This window comes from Apus apus, chromosome 5 (assembly GCF_020740795.1).
Source record: "Apus apus isolate bApuApu2 chromosome 5, bApuApu2.pri.cur, whole genome shotgun sequence".
Classification (NCBI taxonomy): domain Eukaryota; kingdom Metazoa; phylum Chordata; class Aves; order Apodiformes; family Apodidae; genus Apus; species Apus apus.
In genome coordinates, this window is record NC_067286.1 from 40,836,110 (window position 1) to 40,849,830 (window position 13,721).

The 13,721-nt window shown below is 33.0% G+C and overlaps 1 protein-coding gene across 1 annotated transcript in view; it reads left to right on the forward strand.

The window, feature by feature from the left end:
* The window catches only part of TTC6 (tetratricopeptide repeat domain 6), a 58,720-nt gene that overhangs the window by 8,276 nt on the left and 36,723 nt on the right, over positions 1 to 13,721 (forward strand). Inside the window, exons 3-5 of the mRNA XM_051622026.1 lie at positions 2,904 to 3,034; positions 6,353 to 6,562; positions 13,202 to 13,361. Coding sequence (XP_051477986.1) covers positions 2,904 to 3,034; positions 6,353 to 6,562; positions 13,202 to 13,361 — 501 coding nt within the window. The remainder of the gene's footprint in view (positions 1 to 2,903; positions 3,035 to 6,352; positions 6,563 to 13,201; positions 13,362 to 13,721) is intronic.

A 13,721-nucleotide genomic window follows, 5' to 3' on the forward strand; every position in this document is an offset into this window, starting at 1 on the left:
AAACATTATTATTTTGGGCAGCATGCCACTTCTGTAATGCACTGATGGCATTGGTGCAGCAACAGTGTATGTTCACCGATTGTACAACACCAAGTAAATTGCAAGATTGGCACCTGAAAAGACAACATATATTTGGTTCTATTTAACATACATACTACATAATTTAAATATATTATTTAATTTGAAAGTGCAAGCTTTCAGTTTTACACATAGGAAAAGTAAAGGAGATACAACTTTAAAATGAGAAATAGTTTTCAGAACCCATATGTTTTGGCTAAATGCTCTATTGCATCCTTATGAGAACTATCTCTCTGCAGAGTAACGGCAATGTTCTGTATATTAGTATTTCTATAGAACACGTTTCACTGGCATGTTTTGGTGACATCTTATTTTTGAAATTATTTTCTTTTGTATAGTGGGCTGCAGGGCCCATGCAATTTCAAGATAAATTGATTGTTGTGCAGATGATCTCGCAAATTTTGGTATACAAAAATAGATGAAAACCCATGGATAGTTGCTTTAGTTATTAATTTTTTAATGTTACATCTCTAACTAAATTAAATTAATATTTTTATTAAAAAGTTGTATGCTAGTTAAATGGTATTTTTACAAAGAAAATGTACAAAAAATACAATATAATACAAAATAACATATGTACAACATGGTACAAAAATAAAATATGATATTATGCATTTTAAATATCCATCTAATGGTAAGTGTGTTGTCTCAGGTTCTCCGATTTTAGACTTAAAGGAACTCCCCTTGACTTAGTATAGTCTGCATTATTCATTAGCAAGAGTGTGCTGTACTGCTCCTTGATTCACAAAAAAAATGAGATCACAGAATTTAGTCTTATGATTTTTAAAAAGTAATTGCTGTAATTTTAGTTTTGGTGGTTTTCATTAGCCATATTGGTGTTTAAGATATCAACAGATGTTGAGTATCTTCTATTACTTCAGATATCACATTTTTCAAATTTCTTTTTTCAAATTATTTGAGTACCTGGGCATTCCAAAAGCTGGTGATGACAATGCATCCAATCAAGTTACATTCTGTCTTTATATTGGATGAGAGATTATGACAGGAACTTTTACCTGACATTCAAAAGCAACAAATAATAGTTGTATTTGGCTCATTTTAATGATACGTTTTCAGGTAGACTTCTTACTTGCAAACTTTTCTGCATTTCGTATTTTTGTTAGCCTATGTATTCTGTGTAGAATTTTGATTCACTTCTGGTTTCTCTGGTAAACACCAAATATCTGATTTTGGTCCTTCATATTTTTTCATATATGTGCAGATGTTGGTGTGTGTTGGTTTCAAAAATAAACTAGCAATATATGAAACCATTTTAGCCTTTTTAGAAGGCAGTGACTCATTTAGGTATCTTCTACAGTTCTCAGTATATTTTACTTGGTGGTTAATATACTTATTTATGAACTATAACCTTCCATATTCATTTCATGTGGTGATTTCTTCTAGAGAACGTAAATACTGCTGAAGTTATCAGCAGACAAAGACATTGTGTCCAGTTTTGTTCTGGGATAAACAAAGCAAATGAGTGGACTAATAAGAGTAAAATCCTATGCTTTTGTGGTTGATTTTACCAGATATGTGACTGAAAATCTTTATTAAAAAATTATTTAGCCAAGACAGTTGTGTTCCTTGGGTTCCTATAAGCTAAGCTAGCCAGCCTTACAGAAGTAATTACCATGATGTATCAGGAAGAGTTGGGCAAAAAGGTGGACTTTTCATATTGAGAGAGAAATTTTTCAAGACAAAGCACTTTAAAATTTGTTTTTCCCCACTGTGGTGTTCTGTTTCTGTCTTCACTATTTTATGATTGTGCCTCTTAATTTTCTTGAACATGTTTTGATGTGTTATGTGTGCATGTTTTAAAGTGGATTTCAGAAGAACCCTTTTTATTAATGGCACTGATAATCTGTTTTAAGTTTTTAATTTTTAAGTTTGTAGGAAACAGAATGGTGGAATGATTGAGGGTTTCTGGAGGAAAAAGCAGCACACGGGTATAGATTCTGAAGCTGTTTTATAAAAACACTTAAACACTTTAGCAGCAATGATTACTTCAGTAGGTTTGGTTGTTTTGGGTTTTTTTTGTGTTTTTTTTTGTTTTTGTTTTCTGTTTGCTATTGCTTCTGGATTACAGTGAGTGGCCCCTGACAAAATTTCTATGTTGGGACACTCTACAAAGGGAATTAGAATTCTGGATTAATTTCTGCCTTTCTTCCATGCTTATTTTTCACTATTTTTTCTAAAATGGATCCATTATCTGATCTATTTCACAGTGTGAAAAAATAATTTTTTTGCACAACTGAGAAGGTGGTGCTCTAATAAATAGGAATGAGCAGCTGTGGGTGGAAACAGTAGGAATTCCTTACATCTGTATTCCTGCTGAGTTTCCTGTACTTACTAAACATAGCCTTGAAGTCTTTTAAAAGCATCATCCTTTACACCATGTGTATCAGTTTTAATCTGCATAAGAAAATAATAAAAATGTTAAATGTGTTCATGGTCTTCTAAGTTGAGTAGTTCTGAATAGCAACAATATTATTATTTTTATGTTTGTTTTATCATTCTCTTCATACCCTATTGAAATACACTCATCTTACACACTGTCCAGAAATTCAATTTAGGTTGAGCTATTGGAAATTTTGTTTTATCATACTTACCTGCTTATTCTATATCTGGAATAGCTGTGGGTGTTTCTGTGATCTGTGAGAGTAGATAGGAGTTCTTAAGTACTGTGGTTTCATTGGATTACATTTCCGATGGTCAGAGTTGCTTGTGTGCCATTGCTCCTTGTTCAAGAGTGCATGTGAAAATATCCATATAATTTACCAGCTTGCAACACTGTCTTTATCTTCTGTCCATGAACATTTTAGGCTCTATCCTTGGATGTGCTACAGGTGGAAGGAAAAGCAATACCAAAAATTAAACAGGATGAAGTTCAGAAAGAGCAGCAAGAGGAACACAACACACAACGATCTTTGTCTCTTCAGGCTTCAAATGTCAAGTAATTTTAAAATTGTATTTTATTATTATAAGAAAACACCTGCAAATATATGAAGTTATTAGTGCATGGCATGGTATGTAAGTTTGGAGAAGAAATAATGTCATTCCCTCAGCTGTGGATCTGAACACTTGTAATTTCAGGTCTAAATTATCAAGTTTAGTTTGGTATCTCTAGTTTGCTATTTATCTCCTTGAAACAGTTTTGATTTATGGTTTTTAAAATCCAAAGGACCCCTATTCAGTCATCCTATATGCAGATGAAACTTCTCTTGACTGCAGCAGAAACTGAAGTTGCTTATATGGGGGTTGAATTTGTCCATACAATTCCAAGCATAATCTAATCAAAATAATTAAAAACAAACAATGGAAAATACCACAAATTTAATATAAGCAATGCCAGCTGCAAGTCATCATCTTTAAATAGAGAAGATGTATTAAAAATTCATTAAGTTGAATTTGTATTACAGTCAGTGCTTGTCTGAAATTCAGTAGATTTTACCTGGAGAGCTGTAATTTAAGGACAGCTGCTTATTTCCCTGCTCTTGTCATAGGTTGTATCTATCATTCTGTAGTAGGAGTGAAGATTACAAAAGTAGTACAGACCACATCCTGTCCATTCCATGTCAAGTGAGACTCTTCAATTTTATGGTTTGACTGCTAATAAGATCTTTATGGATGCTTTTGTTTAGATGTACCATAGGTTGCTTCTTCACTTCTCTATTGAGTTTAAAAAAAAGGGGGGGGGGGGGAAGAGAAGAAGCTTTAATTATTAGCTTTTGTTGTTCTTAGGGTCCTGAAAGGTCTATTGGATATAGAAGAGAGCCTTTTTATGGCAGGCCTGAAGTTTGTAAATGGATAATACTTTCAATTAAGTAGCTGAGAATAGTCATGGGAAAAGAATGCTTAAGTTTATGAAACAGTCAAATTGGCATTTAAGTGACCCTTTGCATGCCATTGCTTATCTGCATTGCTTAAAGATCATTTGGTTAGCAAGATTATATATTAAAACAAATAGTGTCAACAGACAATGAGTGTTTTACCTTCAATAAATACTTACTGTCAGATTATCAATGGTGCAGTAACTGCATGATTTTCTAAAAAACCTGTATTTAGTGCATTAAGTGAAGGTAATGTAGGCCACACACATGGTACTGTTTTTTCTTGTCCCCTTTTTTCAAAGAGTGATAAATAGTCTGTTTTAGGAGAGTGTGTGCTGTAAAAACATTCACCTTTACCTGCAGCATGCCCCAAATATTTCAGTTTGCAATGATAAAGCATTCAGTTAGTTCCTTCAATGAAAAGATAAACTTCTATACAAAAGCAGTAACTACAATAACAATGAAATTGTTTTTTATTTATTTAAATTATATCACAAAACTTTGAGAAAATGTTCCTAGAGAATTTAAAAATTACTTTCCTTGCCTTCATTTGCAGAAATCACTCAAAATGATGTAAGATCTAAGTTAAACTGCCCTCTATTTATTTATTTTTTAAAAACAGTGTAGTAATTGCATTGCGGAAGTAGTGAACTATTTTAGAGCATCCTCAGGTAAATAATACAAATATTTATGAAGATTAAATAATCTCTATTGAGTTAAAAAAAAAAAAAGGAGTGTGAAATATTTTTTTTTAATTTTAAATTAATGTGATCTGCTGGTTGAAAGACTGATCTCTGATTTCACATTCCAAAAGAGTTATTCATTTCCACATACACTGGAAATATATTGAATTAATTAAAAAAAAAAAAATCCTTTACAATAAATGGGGTTGCTGTAAGCATGCCTTAAACCCTAATCAGTCTTGTGTTTTGTGGGATTGAGTTGCTTTTCAAACATGAGATTTAATTTTTGTGTTTGACTTTCACATTTTATTTCATCACCTTGACCCTGTTCTCATTCAGGCAAAAATGCTACTGATTTCAGTAGAGACTTGGGATTGTAAGATCTGGTGAAAACTGTCTTGTTGAAGCATAAAGTAACTAGGCTTTTCTGTATATTAAAGTTTTATGACTTGACAAAAAGCATTTTGGGCAGTTTTAATTAAAAGAAAAAGACTTATTGACACTTTTTCGTGCTGGGTTTTCATGTGGCTATAAACTGAGGGACTCAAACTATATTAACATCATGGAGAAGTATCTCGTCTGTAGTCGATGTGTTAATTTCTTGACTGTGAGTAAAATTTCAATTATATTGCACTGATTTTACTTATTTTTTTCTTCATCTGTGTTGTTTTAATCTTGTACCTTTATGCTGTTGTTATTTTTCAGAAAACATAAGTAAATATAAAATATTATTTTTGTAACTTGAATATGTATTGCATGATAAACAAATCTTGTGTTTTTCCTTACTTAATTTTGTAGTTCTTGCTGATTTCCCCTGTGTAATATGTGTTTATATAGTTCTCAGTAAAACAAAAATCAAAGTTGTTTGAAGTGTCACTGTCTCAGGAGAACCTTAGAAAAATAGTTCAACCCAAAAGCTATTCAGCGTAATTCCAAAGTGGAATTTTAACAATTTTCATTTGGGATATTGTCTTAAGATATGAAGGCACTTATGAACTTTAATTTAAAATAGCATATATTTGGGGAGCCATTTCTGAGTTTTTCACATCTCGAACATTTTCCATATGCTGCTCTTCACATTACAACTCTCAGCACGTTAGACATTTATTAACTTTGTAGAGTTCGTACAGTAGCCGGGGACTGTTTTTAGAATCTGATCCATGGCTTGTGGAAGTCAATAGGTTTTCATCACCTTCAGGACGACAACTTAGAATGGTAGAATTTTTTAGTCATTAGCTTTTCAAAGGTAGTCAGAGACCCAGTGTTTCCTCTAAAATCAACGGCTGAATTTAAAAACTAAAGAAGTTCAAGTGTTAGCATATCAGAAAACTCATTCAGAGTTTTAAGGGTATTTACAAGGTACTCTGTCATGGAGGGAATTTGTGGATGAGTGTACATGTAACATTTTAACATAACATTAATTCACATAACCAGTTTAAACTGTTAATCAGCATTACTTAAGCTTTCAGTGCAGTATGTGAAAGCTCTGCTTAAGTTGAGAGTGGAACTGTGACCACTGCACTTAATTTTTACTTTAACATGATTGGCAAAATTTTAGCTTTTACCTGCTTTTCTTTTCTAAATAATACAATTTGTACTTTTAGTAGAAATTATCAGGCACTTTATGCAACGTATTTATGTTAGAAATTTATATCCTATGGTCTGATGTATATCATGATGTAGTACTAGCTAAAATGCATACTTTACAATACAGAGAATGGGAACTTAAATTATTAATTTATTTGTTTTGCTTTTTAGAGATCAACATTATCCAGACATTCATCAACTATGTACTGCTTCTCCTAGATTTGTAGTGCCTCCGTATTTACATCTGGTTTGCAGAGTTCATCATACTTTGGACAGAATAGGTGATAATATGTTATTTACAGCAGAGGACATGGACAATAAAGAGGAAGAATCAATGTATTCCAAATATAATTATTTGAAAGAGCAAGTTGAAAGAAAAAGGTATGAACTTACTCATTTTCAGAGTGAATATGATTTAATTAATTATGTAAGTTAGAGGATTATGTGTTGAGAAATAACTTGTATGGTGTTTCAGTATTTGGTAGTTTCAAAGAAGTGGCAAAGAAAAATTTGCCTTATTTGGTAGATATAATTAGAGATAATTAGAATAAGGGTACTAAAAGCCTTGTGTCTTGCTTATAATGTAAAATCTAGTTTATGTTTTAAAATAAGTTGCATTTTGTAGACATATTTGAAGTTATATATCACGATTTAGTTTATAAATATACGTATTTTTTTACTTCATCCTACTCACATCAGATGTACTACTGAAATAATAAAAATACTGAGCAAATAGAGTAGTCTTCCTGTGAATGTAAAATTCTGCAATACTAAAAGGTTTAAAGTGCACACGCACTGGCCCTTTATCACAGAGACAATCTTACCTCAATCCTCTTTCTACAAGCACTTAGGAACAAGCAAAACTTTTAAGTAACTCAGTGTAGTTCTGTTAAGCTCAATGCATGCACGAAGTTAAGAACATGCAGAACTGGGACCTAGAATAAACTTGTAGTCAAAAGTATTCACTGTATATCTAAAAGGTATTAATGTGATAACTGCAGGATCTGGCATCTTTGATGAATGAGGAGCTGAAGTAGAACAAAATGCATAAGTTAATTTTTCTGATATTGTTGCAGCATGTAAAAACAGATCTGTCAAAAATTTGTCCCGTAAGGAGTACTGAGGAAATGTAAATGGATTTTTAAATAAGCCTGCTCAGTTTTATCACGTTAGTATAGTGCCAGTTTTTATATTTGATGATAGTGAATTCCTACATCTTTGTTTAGTTTATTGGGTTGTTTTTGTTTTTTTTTTTTAATGCATTTTGCAGTAAAATAATGCGCATGTGAATGAATATGAGGAGTATTCTATTTTCATTGCTTATTACTTCAGTTACATTTTTGCTTTTTTTTTTTTGTGCCTTTCTAGTTCATGTAGTTATGTCAAGAAAGATCATAATTGGATGCTTAATACTTTAAAGTTTTTCCTCGTTTTTTTTTGGACTGGCGGTTTCCTAGTTACAGTTTCTGTATATTACCAGCTCCAGAAATATAAAATTAGTGTTTATAAAGTCTGTAGTGATCTAAAGAATGGTAGAGTGGTAAATTAGGATAAGGCTAGGCCAGTTTTACAGGGCAATTTGTGTAGCTTGTTAACTTGGGCTCACTTGAAAAACATGTGTTTTAGTACAGCCAAATGCAAGGTCATAAGGATAAGAATAGGGAATTAGGGTCACCCTTTGTAGGAAGGGAGATTGTATCCTGAAAAGCAGTAACTCTGAAAGGAGCTTTACAGTCTTGAAAGATAAGTAACAGTAGATGGCTGTGTAGTACTCTCTGAACTTTAAATTAAACATGTTTACCTTAAAATAAAGGAGGTGGGACATTAGCAATAATATAGAAAAAATGTTTTGGGATTAGAAATATTATACAGACCTTTATTTTTCATGTAAGCACTCTGACATAGTCATGTCACCACTTGTTCTCTCTCCTCTGCATGACTTCAACATTCTTTTCTGCTCAACAGCACAACTTCCTGTACCCAGAATGGTTAAATAATCTAATGGTGAGTGGGGTTTGAATCCTCAGATAAGTGATGAATTTCCTGGCTTTGTGCTTCAATAACTATTATCATAAAGCGATGGAAATCACCACTCTGCTTTTTTTTCTGTCTTATAAAATAATAGTAATAGTGATGATGATGATGATAACGATAACAATAATAATAATAACAATAATAATAACAATAACAATAACAATAATAATAATAATAATAATAATAATAATAATAATAATAATAATAACAACTCTTACCCTTCATTGAAAAAATGGATGCATTCACCCTTAGAAGAGGGCTTCATGTTCTGGATTTGAAATGGAGGGACATTTCTGCCTGCAGCCCCCAAAAATCTAAGTTCCAGAGGGTGGCAGCAGATTCCTGCTAGCTAAATCTGTGATGATTCTTCCATATGAAGGTCTGTAGGAATGTTGTGCGCTTAATGCACTTAACAGAGTGTTCCAAATACCATTCTAAGGGAGCAAGCAGAAGTGTCAATCCCTGTATACGATCTCTTTTTCTTGAATACCACTTCTGTATGAAGATATTTCAAAAGATCACTCTGTTGGTTTTACACACAAGATACGGAGTTGCTTTGAATATGTTAGCTGTAAGATTTTAATGTATAGCAATGAAAGTAGCAGCTTATGAAGTTATCCATTACTTATAGTCTTTAAATTGAAAGTGGATTTCTTTTTGAGGTGTATCCTGAGTTTCACCCAGCAAATTGTGAGCTTGATGCAGGAATGCCGATGACATTTTATTATCTGTATTAATTAGAATGTGAGGTTACATAATCATGATGCATCCCTCTGACCTTAAAATATGAATCCATAAAATGCTTTATGAAAGTTTTTAGGATTTTAATTATTTTGATGTATTCAATATTACCCTTACCATCAAGGATGGCATTATTTCAGAGTATAGGATGAGGCTCTCATTTCTCCTCTTGGTTTTTGTGAGCTCCTGCTTCAGTCAGGAATTTGGGTAGCTTATGCATATCATTCACGACCAAAATTGGAGTTTGCCTTAAAAGACTCTTTGTTTAGACTTATGTGGGGAAGAAGAAGAACCGTTTCCCACAGCTTTTGATTCAGCAACGCTTCTGTCTGTTGGACAGATACAGACAGAGAATATAAGAACTCATTGAGAATAAGGACACTGATAGGTGTTGTAAACAGGGGTTTTAGCATATTAGTCACCCAGCCATTAACTGTCCTGCAGGTCATGGTGGAAGAGAATTTAAGGAAATGCTGAGAGAATAAACTGATACGTGTAGTGAGCTTTTCTCAGATGTCAGAGGCAGCATGAGAATGGGAAAAAATATGTTCAACAAGGAAAAAAAAACACAAAGCAACCTTAGGAAGACAGTGATGGAGTAAGAAATCACAAAAGTAGTTGTTACTGCTTTACTGATTAAGGGATGACAAAAAAGGAAAGGCTGTGAAGGCTTTGAAAGCAGAGGAGCATCTCATATTTGAATGAGCTTCTCTTTTTCTGTTTCTTCAGAGAATGGGATAACACTCAAAACAAGCAACTATGATCTTTGCAGTAGGGCTTTAACTGAAGGTGAACGGAACAAAGTGATGCTTGTCTAGCTGAAGGAATGAATGAATGCCATAGCAAGTGAGATATGAAATTAGATACCAGACTTGGGCTTCGTAGAAAGATTAGAAAAATACTATAATTTTAAGAGTATTTTGAATTATACCTGTGTTCTGTGTCTGTGTGAATGATGGGATGCTAGCTATAGTGATGAAGAGAGCAAGTAGTGGGGAGGCCATGGAGGTTGAAAAGGTAAAGACTCATAGATTCTTACCTCTCAGCCTTGCTGAGCTAGCACTGGCAGCTTGACATCTCTAAGAGGAAGATGATCTGATATTTTTTGTTGATGGAGAACAGAGTGATGAATCACATTCTGATTCATTACCATGGAGAGGAAACCTGTACATGGTCTTTGGCTAGAACATTACCAGAAATAGAGTAGATGAAGAAGATCAGAGTGTAGCTGACAGAACCCCTTGAAATACCTAGGAAGCCGAAGGAATTAGATGAGAGTGGAACTAGGAGAGATTAATTATAGAAGCTATGGATAGGATCTGAAGAAGACAATGGCTTGGTTTTCAAGAAGTAGCAAATAGGTTGAGGAAATGAGTCTGAGTTTTATGAATAAGTAGAAATTTTTGGGAGGAAATTTTCACATTGAGCGTTACATTCCTGGGAGATGAAGATAATTAAAGTTTAAAAAGAAGCCTATACCAAAATTCTTTGCTGAATTCGTTTAATCCTTGAAATCTAGAAAACTAAATTCTTTGGAGCACTGCCATCTAGTGGCATCATCTATCATGTTCTGGTTTTAATTTTTTAAACTGGTTGCCTTATGTGAGCCTTGAAAGTCAAAGGTATCATTTACCTCACCGATTTAGGTTTGCTTAAGCTGTTCACATTTCATTATTGACCAATTCTCTGCATTTATCTATTTTCACAGATGTAAATGATCTGTGTGGGGATTAGCACAATTTCAGTGTAATGGAGAGTAAAATTCAAATTACTTTGTCAACTGTTTAAATAGCAATGCAATTTTTTTCTTTTTCTTTTTCTTTTTTTTTAACTAATTCTGAGTTCTGTGGAAGAATCTTGTTTGTAACAAAGCCCAAAGACACCTGTAGTGGTAGGATTTTATGGTAGTTCTGTTCAAGAAAATAATACTTTTCTTGCTTTAAAGGCTTGTCTTCACTATGAAAAGTATTCCCAGGCTTAAAAATATGCATAACTTTTCATTCCTTTCTACAAAAACATCTTGCAGAGCAGGGTGTATCAATTTGTCAAAATGTAAACTTCCCAAGCTCATCTGCAGCTCTCCCTGGGTTTAACTGTATAACGTTTATTCATCAGGTAGCAAAGGTGCCTTGCATTTGCTGTCCTGTTTAATCTTGGCATACTCTGCAGGCATCAGTTATCTGAGAGTTGAAAAAGCTACTTTTTTAGCCATGAAGTGTCAAGCTAAATATATTTTTATGAAGGTTATATGTGGATAGTCAAACCTGTTTCTGGCAGATATTCTACAAAAATTTTAACAGGGTTTGTGGCTTCTCTCTTCCAGAAGTGAAAAGTCTGAATATTGTTTCACATTAACTCACAGTTGATTACTTAGTATAAAGTCCTTGAATTGAAAAGCAGTTATAATAAAATTAACCTAAAAGAGGAACAGCTCTTTTTACATTGTTCACTTAGAACATTTCTAACTGCCATATGCTAAGGAATATTTTTATTGGTTTTATATCTTTTTTTAATCTTGTATAACTTCACTTGACATTCCTTTTGTGCAGATACTCACCTTAAAGGGTCAGAACCACCAAGTACTTAAATGTGAAGAAAAATTAGGAAGGCCAAACACCTGTCAAAAGTTAGGTTTTCTGTTCTTGTTTTTGTTCTCTTTAAGAAATAGGTCTTTTGACAAAGCTTCCACTTGAAGGAAGGAACATTCCAGAAAGAGTTCAAGAACTACTCCCGGCCTATAATCTTTCTGTGTAAGAACTACAACTTCTAGGCTAGTGCTGCATTTTAAAGATTCCTTTTTAACATCCAAATATACTTCAGAAGGCATTTGTTTGCTAAATCGGTGTCTGGTTCTCAGTTGTGTTGAGACCCCACCATTTACACAGTATTCTAATAACTTAAATAGGTCTTAAAATAGAAATACATAATCACAAATTAGAATCAAGTCCACTGTAGAAGATAAACGACTCAGACTGAAATTGCAAGTAACAGTTTACACACTGAAACTCAAGTTTACACATTTTAGTTCCATGAGTGCACAAAGGAACTTCATTATTAATTTAATGGTTGTAGAAAAACTACCCCAAACCTGACTAACACCAGTAGGTGTCAGTATTGGCATATACCAATGTGGCAACGCGTTGAGAAAAGTCGTGTTCTGTGTAATGTGCATTTTAATTTGCATACATATATGGATACCTAATTATATGAAAATGAGTGTTTGTCTTGTTTTGTGGGGTTTTTTTGTTTGTTTTGTTTTGTTTCTATGTTACTTATTTCAACTTTGCTTGTAATTGCTAGAAAATATGAACTATTGAGTGAGACCTTAAGTAATTAATGTACTGCAAAACAAGCTACAAGAATAGCAAAACGTCTAAGTGTAACTTCTACTCCCTGTTAAGTAAAAATATCTATTATAATTTTATATCTAAATCCTGTAAAATATCTGTTTAAGTGATATATATTAACAGCTTTTGCTACTAATCTCTAAAATAGTTTCAGTAGTAGTTGTAGAAGTAAAGTATTCTTAAAATCTGAATTTCCCTTTAGGGATGCCAGGAAAAAAGTAAATAGAACAGTTACTACAGGATTTTATATATATATGCATGTCCACATGCACATATAAACATACTTAGGAGTTTACATGTAAAAGTGTGGGTTTTTTTGGAAACTGAAACTGTAGATAGATAGGAATTTGGGATGTATAATTACTTCAGACTGCAGCTTCCCTAAGTGAAATGTTCCTTTTGCAAGGTATTTGCTATAGGTAGATTAATTGTAAAAAAGGACAAACAAAAAACTATCAGAATTCAACCCCCAAGTAATCACATAATGTGCTGTTCAAAACCAGCCAGACATTCCTGCTGAAATCAGTTCTCTTTGGCATTTAAGTGTATCTGACTGTAAGCACAGCACTTGAGTGGTGTATTTGCCATGCATGAAGTTATGCACGTAATGCATTTCATACTAATGTAGAGCTCAGTGTTGTAATTTTCCTGTGACTTGTATAACATGCACCAGGGACCTGATCCCTAAAAAATTACAAGTTTGGCACCAGGCTTCCATTTTATATTAAATAATTTCAAGCTTTAGTTTAGAAAAAAACCCCACAGTTTTATTCATAATCTATTTCCAATTTGTTTTAAATTTCATGCTATTTTCTTTGTATTTAACAACCCAGCTATTTCTGTGCTGGTAATACCTGACATAATCAGAGTAATTTATTCATCTTTTATATTGCTGCAGAATTTGTCATGAAACTGTGCCTATTTCAGAGCAATTCCAGAATAAGCAGAAAGATGGGATATACTTTCTTTCCTGTCATATGTCAAAAAGTCCAACTGAAGACCAGAAATTAGCTGGATATTGTCTTAAAAAGCCACAACTGCAACTGATTGGAGAGAAAGTAAGAAATAATTTTAATAAATGTGTGCTTTACATGCACAGTCCTACAAATTACAGAAATTCTGGGGAAGAAATGAAAAAAAAGATGTTTTTTAAAAAATATGTATTGTGTCATGCAACCAAAGAACAGAATACTTTGAAATAATGTTCTGTTTTGCTGATTTTTCAATGTTTGATACCATGCAATATAAAGATGTATATGGAGTTTTTAACTAACGGGGAGTGTTGTACAGAAACGTCATGTCTCAGTTCTTAATTCCTTCTCTGAGGTAATAAAATATGGTAACATGCTAATTAATAACAAACAAAAACACTAAAAGAGCAAACCAAGTAGTTAATTCAGACTGAGAAGCCCTGTACT